The 12,066-nt window shown below is 51.8% G+C and overlaps 2 protein-coding genes across 2 annotated transcripts; both read left to right on the plus strand.

Annotated features, from left to right (window-relative positions):
• Positions 1 to 1,390: 1,390 nt before the first annotated feature.
• Positions 1,391 to 3,924, plus strand: M430DRAFT_36960 (hypothetical protein). Its single transcript, XM_024867027.1, has one exon. It carries the CDS (start codon positions 1,796 to 1,798, stop codon positions 3,488 to 3,490), a length of 1,695 nt encoding a protein of 564 aa, XP_024717909.1. The 5' UTR covers positions 1,391 to 1,795; the 3' UTR covers positions 3,491 to 3,924.
• A 2,725-nt stretch (positions 3,925 to 6,649) lies between these two features.
• M430DRAFT_178342 (hypothetical protein) lies at positions 6,650 to 12,028 on the plus strand. Its single transcript, XM_024863745.1, has 5 exons — positions 6,650 to 7,445; positions 7,506 to 7,946; positions 8,403 to 11,201; positions 11,253 to 11,632; positions 11,686 to 12,028. The coding sequence occupies exons 1-5, from the start codon at positions 6,819 to 6,821 to the stop codon at positions 11,816 to 11,818; spliced, it is 4,380 nt and encodes a 1,459-aa protein (XP_024717910.1). The 5' UTR covers positions 6,650 to 6,818; the 3' UTR covers positions 11,819 to 12,028.
• The last annotated feature ends 38 nt before the right edge of the window (positions 12,029 to 12,066 follow it).

The raw sequence follows: 12,066 nt of genomic DNA on the forward strand, positions 1-12,066 counted from the left end.
AGTCTTTCATTTTCTTCTTCATTTGCTTACGGAAATAATGCAGCCAAGGAAGCGGGGATGGATGGCTGGATGGCTGGATGGCTGGATTCACAGTGTCGGCCATATTGATCCAGAGAGGTCATAATGCTTTTGATTTCCTCCTTCATTTGAGGCGTAATGCAGCACACTGGGGGCGGAACACAGATAGATGAAGGCATCTACCTCCGTAGATGCATTCTTTGCAATTAAAACTTTCATGAACTCTCTTTGCACGTGAGCCGTGAGTCGTGACGCACCAATCCCTGGCCCAACCTAACCGTACCGTACTACCGTAGGCAAGGTAAGGTACAGGTAGTGCAAAAAGAGATTCTAGAAACTCAGGTTTGTGGCCCTTAGGCTTGTGACCCTTTCCATGAATAGTCAAGGCCAAGATCAAGCGTCGCAGACCAGGCAGAGTAGTACGGAATAGGTACAGTGCCTAGCTCAGGACTGCACCGCCACAACCAGATTTTGTATCCTCCACCTTACAGTAAGGTAGGTAGAAATTGAAGGAGAAGCTTAGAACTGTCGATAGCGAAATGGCTACAATGTTGAAGCATGGGCTGGACTTGGCGGGACGACGTGTATCTATTCGAATGTGTGGCACCAGTGCCCGTAAAGCTGTGATTATGTCCCTTATTCGTTACTCGATTGAAGAGAGGGTGAAGGGCATAGAAGAATCTTTACAAGGCAATGGGATGATCAAGTCAACGAATAACTTACCCGATTGGAGTCAAGTGTCTACATGACTACACAACCAAGCCGCCCGCATATGAATGTCTGCCGTGCATCAATCAGCCCACCTAAATAAGTGATTTTATGTCAGGTTATCGATCCTTGATCGTTAAGCGTGTGAAAGTTTAAAAATTGAAGCTATTCATTGATCGATTGAAGAGAGAAGACCAGCAAATGAGTCAGTAAAGCCCAAATAAAAACAAAGCTTGAACTCCAATCCATCTGAATTGCAACTACCTCTTTTAGCCACACTTGAAGCATTCCATCTGGGATGTCTTAGAGAAGCGGGTTTTGAGGAAGGGAAAGGTAATAGCGTCGACGGTGTTGAGCCTTCAGAGGACAGGAACTGCCCCGTCGTTGACCGTTAAAGATAGCCTCACGGTTCAAGGCCAGCAGAGAACCAAGCGAGCCGACGATAACCTTGCCACTAGCCACTAGCCACCACTAGCCACGCGCCACTAACCCCTAGCCACTTCGCAAGCCTCAAGGGCCCGGCCTGGGGATTTTCTCACCTTATCTTCTCTATCTTCTAGAAGAACGGAATCTCGGTCCGGTGGTAGCGCGGCTTCGCTGCCCCACCACCAGCGTCTGGAATAATTGTCGACTTCCCAGACTCCTGGCGATGATCCTCACACCTCCTTTCATAAGCCCATTAACATCCCACCTCCCTGTCGGTCATATTTGCCTACTCGGTAACGCCATATATACATCCGTCTCTCTCATCGACGGGAATCCAGCTGGTATCCAGAGATCTCGCTGTGGGTGCATGGACGGTTTCATTCTCATTTCCTCTCTTGTTTGATTCCTTTCTTTGCGCATACGACCTTCTTCTTGCGACTGCATATTACGACGACAGCGCCTCTGCGAAATCCACTCTGAATATCCTGTGTAGGAAAGGGACCATTACAGCTGTATCGTATTCCGGCCGTCTTCTGGGAAGACTGCGAACATTGGAAGATCCCACAGCGCTGCGCCGATACCGCGTTACAAGCCCACGAAGTACATTACAGTCCAACGGCACTCGCTGGACGGAGCGCCTTTCATGTCCTCTCCTTCCCTCGACAATATCTCTCTCCCTCCCATTGCCACGCCCTCGGATCCTCCCACTCCCAAGAGCATTTCGTCGGATGCCACTCTCGATGCTTCCAAGAATGCCAGGCAGATCGTGAGATTAGTCCAATGCCCCCAATGCTCCTACCCGCTGCGAGAACCGGTCACCTTGCCGTGTGGAAACACATTGTGCAAGACATGCATCCCCGAACTGCATTACCGCACAAATATTTCTTATCCCGCGACGGCGAATAGATTACAAGGCTTCGCATGTCCGTTCAAAACCTGCGGGAAGGAACATGCGGTGGGGGATTACAGTGTGGATGTGGTGCTCAATAAGGTCTTGGATATTGTAAAAACGGTGATGGAAAAATGTCGGGGCACTACTGAGGCATCCATAGTTCTGTCGCAGGTTCAAGAGGTGGACCGGTGGGCAATCGCGGGGATATCTTCTCTGCATGATGATCTGGTACGGACTCGACTTCTCCCCGGTGGACGACTCTTGGCAACTTATACCATGGCGGAGATGGGAGAACTTGCATACGATTCCGAGGTTATGTACCCGGCAATGGGTTCTTCGAATGAAACTGAAGAGCTGGATACCAAAGTGTTCGAACACTTGAAAGAATCCGCAAGGTCTGAGATGGATTGTCAAGTTTGCTACGATGTGTTTCTGGATCCTCTGACCACGAATTGTGGCCATACACTCTGCCGACAATGCCTCCACCGCGTCCTCGATCACTCGAATCTTTGCCCGCTATGCCGACGGCGGATGGAAATCCCACCAGGAGTCAGCGCTCAGCAAGCTTCTTCTAATGCGCTCCTTACAAAACTGATTTCTAGTCTCTGCCATGAGGCTCTTGATTTGCGACTAGAATCTATGAGATTGAGTGACATGCACGATGTTACTGAATTAGATACACCGCTATTTATCTGCACACTCTCCTTCCCTTGCACGCCAACCTTCCTGCATGTTTTCGAGCCTAGATATCGATTGATGATTCGACGAGCTATCGAGAGCGGTGACCGAAAATTCGGCATGCTGCTGTATAATCCAAGCCGTGAGCCTCAAGGAGAGTTGGGAAGGGTCCCATTCTATGAACTTGGGACCTTACTCCACATCGTCAACATGCAGCTTATGCCGGATGGTCGAAGCCTCCTCGAGACCGTTGGAGTCTCTAGATTTCGGGTTGTCAGACATGGTGTACTTGATGGCTATACTGTTGGCAAGATAGAGAGAATTGATGATGTCAGCGTCACAGAGGAAGAAGCTCTCGAGGCGGCCGAAACATCATCCATTGCAGGAAATTTCTCCGCAGAGGGCTACGATACCCCTCCACGTCAGAGCCCTTCAAGAGAATCTGGAGATCTACCTTCCCTCCAGGAGCTCAACTCAATACCAACAAAAGAGCTGATGGATATCGGGGTACGTTTCGTGCAGAGGATGCAGGATAACAGCGCATCATGGCTGCAGCGAAACGTGGTCCATGCCTATGGCGAATGCCCCGACGACCCTGCACTGTTCCCCTGGTGGTTTGCAAGTGTAATTCCCACCTCTGATGCGGAAAAGTATAAAATGCTCTCGACCTCGAGCGTCCGGGAGCGGTTAAAAATGTGTGTGGTTTGGGCAGCCGAGCTCGAGGCGCAGAGATGGTATGCTTCTCCCTCTCCACCACTCTCGCCGTGAAGGAAAAGAGTGTAAGTGTTGGTCTTGGCATAGGCTGCGCAACTAACAAATCATCTAGGGGCTCCGGCTCCAACTGTACGGTCTTATGACTATCCGGCGTCAGTTTTTTAGTGCTATTGCTCAGCGTGTTTATCATTTATTGCGGGAACACGAGGGATGTTCAAAGCAGCAGTTGACGAGATAGAATTTTTTTTCGAAAAGGGGGCATATGGTGGGGCCAGTTCTTTTGTTACAACAGCGCTATATGCGGTCGCAGGCTTTTTGCATTGTAGGATAACAGGCGGTTGGTTAGGGGTAGGTGTGATTTGGATGGAACAACATAGGCATGCATTATGGTCCTCACGATATCGTAACTTTGCGAGACTTGAGGTTGGGTTCATTGTATATATCACAATATGTTTCCCGCTTATCGCAGCAATGACCACCACCATGACCTTTGAATGAAGATCAAGATATGATTTTCAAGCATCTTCATTCTTCGACGGTGCCCCTTACATTGCATCATACTCCCGAGCGGGATCCTGTTTTCCTCTCAGCCCCCACCGAGAAAGTCCGCAACTACACCTAATGACCATATATATGTATGTATACTCGAACCAGGAAGTAAGGTAAGGTAAGGTAAGGTTGCTAGCTCAGCCCCTCCCTTAGGATGGTAAGGTGTCTTAGGTCGAGAAACCTGGAAGCAATATACTTCGTACCTACCTAGCAAGGCACATCAGATAAGGGGTAAGTATACCCCGAGATACCCCCTTCCTTACCTGAGGTACCTTTTCCATACCTACCTTACCTTACCTAGGGAGATGTGTATCGAGATCACGTGATTCCATACTGGATAGTGTCTCGAGGTAGATCAGAATATAGGTAGGTAGGTACCCAGGCGAAGATGTATTTATATATATGATATGTCAGATTCCAAGAAAGGGGTGAGTGATTAGGCAACAAGTCAATAGAACCTTTCCTGGACCGGGGGAATATTTTCCTATGTATACCTCTGTATGTATATGCTCGCAGGGTCCTCTGTGATGGGGAAGCAATGCACGGGACGTTGCAACTTGCAGGAACTGGGGCTTGCTTTGAATAACTTTTTGGAATTTTTTATGGGGATTTTCTAACTTCGTACAGTGTGAATCTGTGATGGTTCTTTTTTTTGAAAACCCCCCTTCTGCTGCAGATGATGATTGATCATGGATGGGCCTTGTTCTTGTCGTCACACTGCATGCGACGATGCGATGTCACGCATTGAGAAATATGTCTGGTCTTGTCCTGCGACTATCGGGATGCATTGCAGATGCATGGCATTGGCTGTGTGGCACGGCGCATGGGCGGACCGAGTAGGCAAGGCGTGGCATGGCATGTACGGGCCGCACAGGGCGAGTCAGAATCGGCCAGAGAGGCTCAGAGCGTTTGCTGCGGCCCGTGGCTTATCCTTATGTATGTACCTCCGCCGGTCCCTTTTTTTGCGTTTTTCTTTTTTTTCGTTGTTTTCTTTTCTCTCTTGCGCATGTACTGTAAAACAATAATATGTGTGTGCGTTGGTGTCAGCAATGTATAGAATGTCTGATTGGTCCCCTGAAGTCATCGCTTCTTCTTTTCCTTGACGGGGTGAAGAAAAGGAGTTTGGACTTTGTGGCCCCGCGGGCATTACCGCTCGATCCTACAGAGTAGGTAGTCGAGGACTGGTCTCTCGGGCGTATGTCACGGCTGGGACGGAGACAAGTTCCAGGCTCCGGCGCTGCCAGGGCGACGGCGGCCAAGTAACGTGGGGCTTCAGGCTTGAAGATTCTTCTCTCGGCTGCTCTGCATATGGGGGATTATTGGATGTGAGGGGATCGAGGTTAGATGAAGAAAGCTGGACGGACGTTGATACCTGACTCGCTGGGTTTCCAGAAGGGGCGAGGGAAGTCGGATTTCGCCTCACGATTCTCCTGAAGCCCGCTCCCCGAGCTGAACTCCCTCTCTCCTTTCTCCCCTGTGTTGGCAAGAAAGACTGGAGGCCATGGTGAGAATAGGCATCAGGTTGCTGTGTTGTTACTGTGTGCGGAGTACGGAATACGGAGTGGAGTACAACAAGGGGTCAACCCCTACACTCCTCCCACGGGCCACGGATTGCTGTGGAATGTTTGGAGGGTCCGCGTCAAAAGCACGGTGGGAGAGAGAGGGCTATATATAAGTATTTCCTTTCAGAAGGCTTTCCGCGGAGGAGAAGAGATGTGCTGACGGCTGGACCGTGATTCTGTCAAAGAGGGGGAGAATTAGCAAACAAACAGAGGCAAAGAACGAGCATTAATCAATCTCTGGGCAGGGAAGATCGGGATAGGTTACTGGAGGGAATAGAAGGCTCTTAACTCCGTCTGTGTGTGTCAGTTGGGTATACGTGTGTTTGCCGTCAAGCCAGTCTTTACCCGTGGCAAAAGCACGGTGAGTGATATCAATAATCGAGTTGCGTGAGTGCTGTGCTTGAAAGTATTGCCTGGTACAGTACAGTACAGTACCTTACTGTGTGTATGCTCGGGGTTCTCTGGATAGCCCTGCCTTAGCCCCTCTGCTCTCTGTTGACGGCACAACCGCGCTCCTTGGTGAGGGCAGGAGAACGCGTGCAAGGGGACTCGCTCTGTAAGATAGGAGAGCGGGCCCCCATCAAACACCCATAAAGAAAGAAAGGAAAAGGAAAAGGAAAAAACAAAAGGAAGGAAGATAGATAGATACTCTCTCTCTTTGCACACAAAGTAAAACATCAGCCAAAAAAAGATTGCTCCCTCCTTCTCCAGCATACGCGCCGCCTTCCCTCTCTTCCTTCTTCCGGACTAAGCGACAGTACGCGACAGGCCCCAGGCCGAACCCTCGCCAGCTTATTATTATTTTCCTCGATCTGCCTCCTGCAACCCATCTGAACTTCCATCAGAAAACAACACCACACCAACACATCCCCCCTTCCCACTACTCCGGCGATCTCTTCTATTCTGTAGAAGATCCATCGCGGCAGGAATAGTCTTTGATACCCTCAGTACTTGCGACATAATCCCCCTCGCACGCTCGCCCTTTGACGATTGCGGTGCGCAGTACGCTCCTTCATCCACCCCCCGGGAAAAAAAAAAGACGAGCGCCGTCAGGCTGTCTTTCTCACGAGGGAAGCGATTAACTTCGACCAACTCAACCACCTCCTCTCCCGTCCATCAACCGTCACGTCTGCTCCTCCATAGCATAGACCCGGTTTGACATCAGGTCGCCCTTCTGCGAAGGAAATAATATCTCTGTCGCGATACGTCATCCACATCAAACCCCCATCACACCACGAACGCCCAAGCAGGAAAAAAAAATAGTTCACCCTATGACTTCAGTCTCCCAACCATCCCAGATCCCCAGCCAGGCCTCCAACTCCACCAGCGCGTCGCAATCGACCCAGTCGTACGCTTCTACCGCGAAGAAGGCTGTCTCGTCGCCCCCGATCGCGACGGGCTCCTCGACTCCCTCTCCCGCCGTGGCTGTCGGAGGTTCTGCGCCGGTACAGCACCATGGAAAGTCATCATCTGTCTCGCCAGTAAATGGCAGAGCTCCGATCTCTCCTGCTGTACCGGCAGTTTCTGCACCTGCCATTGCCCACAGCAGTTCTGCATCTAATGGGGGCTCCAACGATCACAGCCGGAAGAGTTCTGTCACGATAAGCGCGACGGGCCCTAGTGGTTATATCCCAAATGGAGGTCCAGTGGGTGGTTCAAAGGGTGGCATCCAGTTTGGATCTATCACGGGCTCCCCTGCTGCCTCCCATAGCACTCCCCAGGTCGCGCAGCCTTCTGCTTCGGCCCCGATCCCGATCCCAAGCAATCCCAGAGTGACCTCCCCAGCACAGTCTCCCTCTCCTATCCCACAGCCATCTGCAAGCGGTGGAAGGCCTCCATCTGGGTTGTCACAGCAAGGAAACGGTGTTACATTTGGCAGTCTCGGTGGCGATGGCGATGTAAGTTTTTTGATTCACTCTTGGCACGCCAGCTTTTTACTAATTATGCGTGTTCGATAGCGTCACATGCGACAAGCTTCTACATCTCAAGGTCCACTGGCTCCCGGCAATCAAGCCGGACATCTTCGTCGAGAATCTTCGCAGTCTACACAAAGCGATATGAGCAACCAAGGCCCAGGTGCTCAGGGTCGTGGCGGCCTTGCCCCACAAGGCGGTCGAGGTCGAGGTTTCAACCCTCAGTACCAGCAACAGATGGGATACCCTCCTACAGCGCCACCGTTCAGAAACCAACCTAATCAAGGTCGTGGTGGCATGGCTCCGCCATTTCAGGGCCAGGGTCGACCAATGAATCCCCAGTTCCCAAACTCGCCACACCAAGCTGCTCGCAGCCCCGCCATGGCGAACTCGATGCCAGGCACACCAAACATGAACCAAGCTATACCAATGCAGACCCCACAGCAGTTTAACAACTACTATGCTCCGCACATGCAGGGCCCACAAGTAAATCACCCCCCTTCTTCACAAAATCTCTCAGAATCTTCCAAACCGATCAAAGGCCGCAAGCTCAAGAACTGGCGCAAAAACGAGCAGTCCTCGCCCAGCCAGCAATCATCAGAGCAGCCAAAAGAGCTCTTTGCTCACAGTTTCACATCTAATAAGCCAATGCCGTCAGGGCATGGAAGTATCAAAGAAAAGAAGCCTAGCGTCGTACCGGTTTCCACGGAGCCTGGACATTCACCGCAACCCCAGCAGAATGCATCCATGCCACCGGGATCCTCAGGAAGTCGACCTAGTATTACTGATGATTCAGATTACCCCCCTCTTCCCCCTCCATTTCCTATCCCTCCTTTCTCTCCTCCTGTCGTTGGTTTCCCTAGGATGGATGTTTCGCAGATTTTGAAGATGGATATCTCGCCAGAAGGTGGTGGTTTTGATCAGTTTCTGACAATGAGACAGCAACAGAACTACGGATTCCCTCCCCAGGGGTATACTGACCGTATGGGCATGCCCATGCAAGCAGCCCCATTCATGTATCCCCAGATGCAATATATGAACGGCCCCCCGCAATCCCCACAACCGGGATACCAGCAGCCGAACGCGTATGTGCCTGGACAGTACGCACCGCAGGCACAACCGATGTCCCGAAATTCCTCCCAGGTCTCAGATCAACGACCAGCTTCAAGCATGGGCCAACCTCAGACTCCTTCGATGACACCCGTCTCTCATGCCCACACACCGACGCCAAAAGCCGACTCTGCATCTACAGCCTTTTCGAGACCATCTCGACGAAATGCCGCGATTCCTATTAAGAGACCAGATGGTGGTGCCCTGGACGTCGAGAGCCTGAAGGCCCCTCCTTCCCCTGCCCCCCGAGATCGCACTAGAACTCCACCTGTGATTGCCTCAACCCCTACGCCTGCGTCTAAGTCAGCCACTCCTCAACATGCTCGCAGTGATAGCGCTGCTGTCAAGACCCAGGAGCAGGTTCGACTCGAGATCATGGAGAAGGTCAAGGCAGCTGCCGGGGCCACTGAGTCGGCTGCCAAGGCTGACGAGGCTGCGAAGGAGGCGGCCGAGGCAAAATTGAAGGAGGAAGAGAAGGCAAAGGAAGAAGCCAAGGCCAAAGAAGAGGCGGACGCAAAAGCTGCTGCAGAGAAGGCTAAGCAGGAAGAGGAAGAAGAACTTGAACGCCAGATTCGCGAGATGGAAGAGGCCGAGGCTGAACGGGAGAGAAAGGAAGCTGAACTTCTTGCAAAACGCGCAGCTGAGAAGGCTGCAGCTGAGAAGGAGAAAGAAGAGAGGAGAAAGGCCGACGCCGAAGAGAATGATCGCAAACTTCGGGAGCAGGAGCGCGAGATGGAGCGCCTGGAAGATGAACGTGAGCGTAAGCGAGCTGAGGCAGAGGCAAAGGCTCAAGGCGGTGATAAGCCCGAGTCCGGCGCCGACGTCAAGAAGGAGGTCAAGGCTGAAAGCAAGGAGCCCACCTCTGACGACAAGAATGCACCTACGACCCCAAGCACCCTTGCCTCCAAGCTCTCCAACCTTACCCTGTCTACGGACAGCGGAGCCTCAACACCAGCTTCTGATGGTTCCATGGGCCCGCCACCCCCCAAGGTCTCTACAACAGAAAAGCGTGGAAAGCCTGCAGCGCTTAACCTCGCGCCTCTGACCACCAAGCCTGTGGAGCCACCTCAACCCAGCGCGGCACTGCAATCCCTCAAATCGGCTCGCTTCCTCACTGTCATCGATCCCTCAATCTACCCGCCTAACATCAGCTCACCTAACCCCGCACTCAATTCCGCTGTCAAGGCCAAAGGCCAGAGCTTCAAGTATGACAAGGAGTTCCTGCTTCAATTCCAAAAGGTATTCACTGAGAAGCCATCGTTGGAGTTTGCCGAGCAGGTGAAGAATCTGATTGGAGATGGCGATGGAGGTTCAGCACGCTCAGCCTCTACGAGACAGTCTTCTAGCATGGGCCCCAGACAAGGTTCGAACCGAAACCCTCCAGGAGCTTTTGCGATGGGCTCTTTCGGTGCTGTTGGTGCCGGCGGAAAGACTCTCCCGCCTGGAACAACTTCGGCAGAGCGCTTCGCCATGTCCAGCGGTTCCATGTCACGACCTGCAATCAACCCCATGGCTTCTTTCAATCGTCCTGGTGGAGCTTTCCCTGGTGGTAACCCGATGACACGTACTCCTTCGAGCTCTGCTATGAACTCCATGCCACATTCACCACGCCAGCAAAGCAGATCGCAACGCGGCAACAGCAAGCGCGACAGCTACCAACCCAGCAACGCCAAGGCAGAAGCGCAAGCTGCAAAGACGATGCCTCTTACAGCTGGCATGGAACTCAAGCCCATTCAGGTCTCTGCCAATGGTTGGAAGCCACGGAGTGTTGGTGCTAACCAGTCGGCAACCGGTGCTGCCGGTCCTGGTCCCGGTGGTCACATGGACCCTGATATGGTCCAGCGAAAAGTGAAGGCTGCATTGAATAAGATGACTCCTGAGAAGTTTGACAAGATTGCCGACCAAATTCTCGCAATTGCCGCACAGTCCAAGGATGAAGCCGATGGCCGCACTCTTCGACAAGTCATTCAGCTCACTTTCGAGAAGGCTACAGATGAAGCTCACTGGGCTTCTATGTATGCGAAGTTCTGCAAGCGCATGTTGGAGACCATGAGCCCCGACATCAAGGACGAGAGCATCCTGGACAAGAATGGAAACGTCGTCTCTGGTGGAAACCTCTTCCGCAAGTATCTCCTCAACAGATGTCAAGAAGAGTTCGAGCGTGGCTGGAAGATCGACTTGCCAGAGAAGCCTGAGGGTGAACGTGGCGAGGAGAAGACGGAGGAAGCTGCTATGCTCTCAGACGAGTACTATATCGCTGCTGCTGCCAAGCGACGCGGTCTTGGTCTCGTTCAGTTCATCGGTGAGCTATACAAGCTCAGCATGCTTACGGAGCGTATCATGCACGAGTGTGTGAAGAAGCTGGTCGACTACACCGGTATTCCTGACGAGGCCGAGATTGAATCGTTGACCAAGCTGCTCAAGACTATCGGTGGCAACCTGGACAGTACCGAAAAGGGTAAGCCAATGATGGACGTCTACTTTACCCGCATCCAGACAATGATCGACACCCCCGAACTGCCAAGCCGTTTGAGATTCATGCTCATGGATATCGTTGATCTCCGGAAGAAGAACTGGCAATCAAAGGAGGCTAACAAGGGTCCGAAAACGCTTGAGGAAATCAGAGCTGAGGTACGTCTCCAATATCTTCGTCTAGACAGGATTTTGCTAATATCATGATAGGCTGAAGCAGCTGCGGCCCAGAAAGCTGCTGAGACTGCTCGGGGCAATCAACGTGGTGGCGGTGGACGTATGCAAATTGGCCGCGGTGATTCAAGGAATTTCTCGAATCAATATGGCTCTCAGCCTCCCGTCGACTACTCCAAGAACACTGTTGGTATGGATGATCTCCGTCGTCTGACCAATAAGGGTGCTTCGAGACAATCGAGTCAACCACTGTCGTTTGGTCCAACTTCGCTGTTCTCTTCTCGAAGCAACAGTGGTCGTAAGATGGGACCTGGTGGCGCATTGAGCAGAACGGGTGAGGATTCAGGAGCTTCGTCGAGGACTGGCACACCTCCACAAAAGGAGAAGGAGTCAGCCACTTCTGCGAACGCGTTTAGGTATGTTCGCACAATCAATTTGTGTAATCTCAATGCTAATCATTTACCTACAGTCTATTAGCTGGATTAGGATCTGGAGAAACAGAAACTCCGGCCTCTCCGCCTTCAACATCTAACTCTCCCGAATTGACAAAGGCCACTCCTGCAACCGCGGGAAAGGCTGAGGATAAGGAGAGCGAGCCATGAAAATCCGATGATATACACAAAAGTGTTTCTGGAGCATCCTAATATCTCTGCATAGACCGGCGGACTAATCTTGCATTTGCGGCGGAGCCTTTTCTATAACGTGTCTTAAAAGTCCCTCCTTCTGTTTCCATGATACCTCATATTCGGCCCATAGACTACATTCCGTCCACCAGATCCGTTTTCATCATTTCCTGCGCATTATGGGTGGTGTGCAGGAAGCCCGGTTGCTTTTGTTGTTGTTGCGATTT

The sequence above is a fragment of the Amorphotheca resinae genome (genome assembly GCF_003019875.1).
Source record: "Amorphotheca resinae ATCC 22711 unplaced genomic scaffold M430scaffold_11, whole genome shotgun sequence".
Taxonomy (NCBI): Eukaryota; Fungi; Ascomycota; class Leotiomycetes; order Helotiales; family Amorphothecaceae; genus Amorphotheca; species Amorphotheca resinae.

Coding starts and splice junctions, on each gene's coding strand:
- M430DRAFT_36960 (XM_024867027.1), top strand. CDS start 1,796: ATGTCCTCTCCTTCCCTCGACAATATCTCTCTCCCTCCCATTGCCACG.
- M430DRAFT_178342 (XM_024863745.1), top strand. CDS start 6,819: ATGACTTCAGTCTCCCAACCATCCCAGATCCCCAGCCAGGCCTCCAAC. Junction 7,446..7,505: donor GTCTCGGTGGCGATGGCGAT/GTAAGTTTTTTG, acceptor CGTGTTCGATAG/CGTCACATGCGACAAGCTTC. Junction 11,202..11,252: donor TTGAGGAAATCAGAGCTGAG/GTACGTCTCCAA, acceptor ATATCATGATAG/GCTGAAGCAGCTGCGGCCCA.